At 31.3% G+C, this 3512-nt stretch overlaps 1 protein-coding gene across 1 annotated transcript in view; it reads right to left on the bottom strand.

Moving 5' to 3' along the window:
* The window catches only part of LOC17874552, a 5684-nt gene extending 3475 nt beyond the window's left edge, over positions 1 to 2209 (bottom strand). The window contains exons 1-7 of the mRNA XM_023778522.1: positions 2161 to 2209; positions 1960 to 2064; positions 1687 to 1812; positions 1396 to 1584; positions 1205 to 1275; positions 837 to 868; positions 53 to 742 (exon numbers count right to left, since the gene is read on the bottom strand). Of these exons, the coding sequence (XP_023634290.1) occupies positions 53 to 742; positions 837 to 868; positions 1205 to 1275; positions 1396 to 1584; positions 1687 to 1812; positions 1960 to 2064; positions 2161 to 2209 (1262 nt within the window). The remainder of the gene's footprint in view (positions 1 to 52; positions 743 to 836; positions 869 to 1204; positions 1276 to 1395; positions 1585 to 1686; positions 1813 to 1959; positions 2065 to 2160) is intronic.
* Positions 2210 to 3512: the final 1303 nt, after the last annotated feature.

The following is a 3512-nucleotide window of genomic DNA, read 5'->3' as shown; positions in this document are numbered from 1 at the left end:
ACCAAAGAATTTGCAAGTGGCCATTGCATCTAAATAATGCTGCATCATATACCGTTTTCCTCCAGTAAACGACGAAGGTATGTAAATCCTTTTCCCATGCTCTGAAAGATCAGTACGTCCTTTATCAGCAGCTTCGAGTATCTTATCTATTCTTTCTGTCCGAAGTTTTTTTTGGTTCATCCAAATATAATTTAATCTGTTTGATTCTATAGTCGTGAAGGCATCCACTAAGAACTGCTGGAATAATTTTCCGGACATGACAATCGTAGAAGCTTCTCCATATCTCTCTAAAATTCGATAAGCATAAAACTCTCTCATGCTCACGGTTTTCCTTTTCCGTCCATCAGTATCTATAAAACCTATGTCAATCCCTAACCGGTAACCGTTCTCTCCATATGGAAACAATAAAGGATATTGTAAAGGTAAATATGCCGGATGAAGCTCGCTTATTCTTTGTAAATTGCCTGAACGACCTTCTATAACAATATCACGTTTATTCTCACCGCAATTAAAATCACCTGGAATTAAAGCAGCCACCTCATTGCAGGTAGGTAAATTATGAGTTCTCGCATCAGAAGCTCTATCCGAAGGCAAACGTAATTTTAAATCTTCAACACCGCAATCCATATCGAATCTCTCTCTTGCTGACCTAAAAGCCCGGACGTGTGGATTATGATTATCAAGCATCTTCTTGATTAGCTCTACAGTGTCAGGCCTCAAATTTTCAGTCGATCCAGATCTTCTATAAAAACACAAAAAATATGAATTATTTTTTATTTTTATTAGAAAATTAAATCGAAACATTATACAAAATAACACAAAGATGTTATTATTACCCGTATGCACTTATTCTTTTAGAAACCTCATTCTGTATATCATGAATATATAGTTGTAAGAACATAGGTGTTTTCCCCGGTTCTGGCAAAATATCACCAATACGATGATAATTTTCTCCACACATTTGAAACAGATATGGTCCAGCACCATCATTAATAGAATGGTTAACCTTGCCCCCTAAAGATGTGAACGAAAAAATCATATTGTATGCTCTTATATTATCACGAAAGTTGATACTCCTATCATCGTGATTATAAAACAACGATGACAACGTTTTCGGTGGAGGTTTAAGTAAAGGGAGCTTAATTTTTCCGTGACGACAACACATTGAAAAAATTGGCTTTCCTTTTTTGGAGTTTTTATTCACACGCTCTCCAAACCACATATAGGCTCCACAATTCTCACAGATATAAAACGGATCTCCATCATCGTAATACCCTGCGCAAAGTTTTAATACATAAGCATTGTTGATATTGTTAGTGATTTACAGATTATTGTTATTATTATTATTAGTGATAGTAATTCAATAAGAATACTAAAAGTGGAAACTAAACGAACCGTTCTCTTGTAATCCAGCTCTTACAGCCGTAAATCCGCCGATTACATTATTAGACATTGTATTATCATCACCATATTCGGTCTCAGACTCGTCGGTAGACATATCATTCTCGCTTCCTCTATTTGACTCCGAATCAGTAGCAATATAACATACAAAATCTTCTTGTAATCCAGGTAGTAGCAAAGTTTCTATAGAATGACCAATAATTGGTTAGCATATTGATGCATATTATAATTTAATGAGTAGGTATTCTACTCACTTGAACTTTATTTAATTAAAGATAATGTTACCTTGGTTATCCTTCTCCGTTTTCCGGGATCTCAAAACACGCATTCTATTCATCCTTTCGATTTGACCTACGTTATTGTGTGTGATGTCTCCGAACTGGTGATGTATAGATCTAGCTATAGAGACATCTGTTATAGTTTTAAATTTAAAAACTGGTAACTATGTTTCGAATTAACACATGAATCATAAAGATTAGAAATTTGCAAATATCATCGTTGTATAATTCTTATTTTGTTTATAGATTTCAAAGATCTAGTTACTCTTTATTGTCGAACCATGAGATACATCTTTCTTTCTACGGAATGGAAGCTTTGTAGGTCTCGTTATGGAGACATCTTCAATAGGTTTAAAAACTGGGTAACTATGTCGAGTGTTAAGACCTGAATTATAAAAATTAGAAATTTAAATATCATAGTTCTATAATTATGAATTTTTTATAACAGTTTCAAAGATAGAATTATTCTTTTTAGGCATACCATGAGGTGCATCTTTCTTCCTCCGATACGGAAGCTTTTCAGGTCTCATCGTATTTGTCTACGTGTAACGACCTGCAAACAAATTTTAAAAACACCGTAAATAATTATGCTACAATAATTATGTTTAGGTTTAAAACTGGACGATAGGTTTTAATAAATTGTGTATCTAATATATAACCTCAGGATGAGGAGAATCTATTATGTGAAAATTAGCGATTTCATGCTTATCATATTATCGTTTGTATTGATCTTATAATTTATTTAAATTATTAATTAACAAAATTTGTATATTTCCATTTAGTTATTATTATTATTATTATTTACATTTTAATGATCCTTTAAATTAGAAATTTTGCCTATTGTGATAAACACAATTGAGTATTAGTAATATATATTACTTTTATTGTCACACCAAACAGTTTCCTATAACTATAAAAATTTAAGAGATATTAAGCATTTATGTAATATTTCTAATATCTTACTTGTATTGTCACACCAAACATTTTTCTATATTAAGGGTAATTTAGTAACTTATAAAGTGTATATATTCTTACTTGTATTGTCTTATCAAACATTAAAATATTCATAATACTTTGTTTAACCATTTTCATTTTTGCACCATTAGTTTATAATAATATTATGATATTTCAATATATCTTCTAATAATATAAACCTAATACTAATCATTATTATATATAATAATATAGTTTGCGTAAAACCATATAATTAAATCAATATTTAAAGCTTAGAAAGTTTGTAAAATCCAAGATAATAAAGCATAATGACCGGAAACATCGAATGTTTGAATACCACAGTAAATAATAAAACAATACTATGTTGGTTTTTCGGTTTTGATCTTCTTCCTTGTAATCATATTATGACTATTCGCGGAGTCGCCACTCTTTCGAGAAGTTCTCTTCTTCGACGAAGATGTAACCGAATCAGCCGAACAACTTTCGTCTATTCCATCGGTAATTTCCAGAATCCGAGGATTGACATCGACATTTCCATAGCTCTCCTATAAGTCACAACAATCACCATGAATATATTACATAAAAAGACTCTCGTTAACACAAAATAGCTAATATTAATATTCGTAACATTATACCTTTACAAATTGTACTATCATATCTTCTTTTCCCCAAAATTTTTCAACAACATAAGCAGATTTGGAACTCTTCAAATTGTCATTTGTGATTGAAACCTTGAACAACATAGTTTTTCCAATAAAAGAAGAAATAGCAATGGGAATGCTCGAAGGATCATCCTGAAATATATGAATCAATTGGTTAAACACCGTTTATGACATTCAATATGAACATGAATGTTTAGAATTTTACCTCAGCTAACTG

The sequence above is a fragment of the Capsella rubella genome, unplaced genomic scaffold (genome assembly GCF_000375325.1).
Source record: "Capsella rubella cultivar Monte Gargano unplaced genomic scaffold, Caprub1_0 scaffold_12, whole genome shotgun sequence".
Classification (NCBI taxonomy): Eukaryota; Viridiplantae; Streptophyta; class Magnoliopsida; order Brassicales; family Brassicaceae; genus Capsella; species Capsella rubella.
This window is presented reverse-complemented; position numbering and strand designations above follow the sequence as displayed.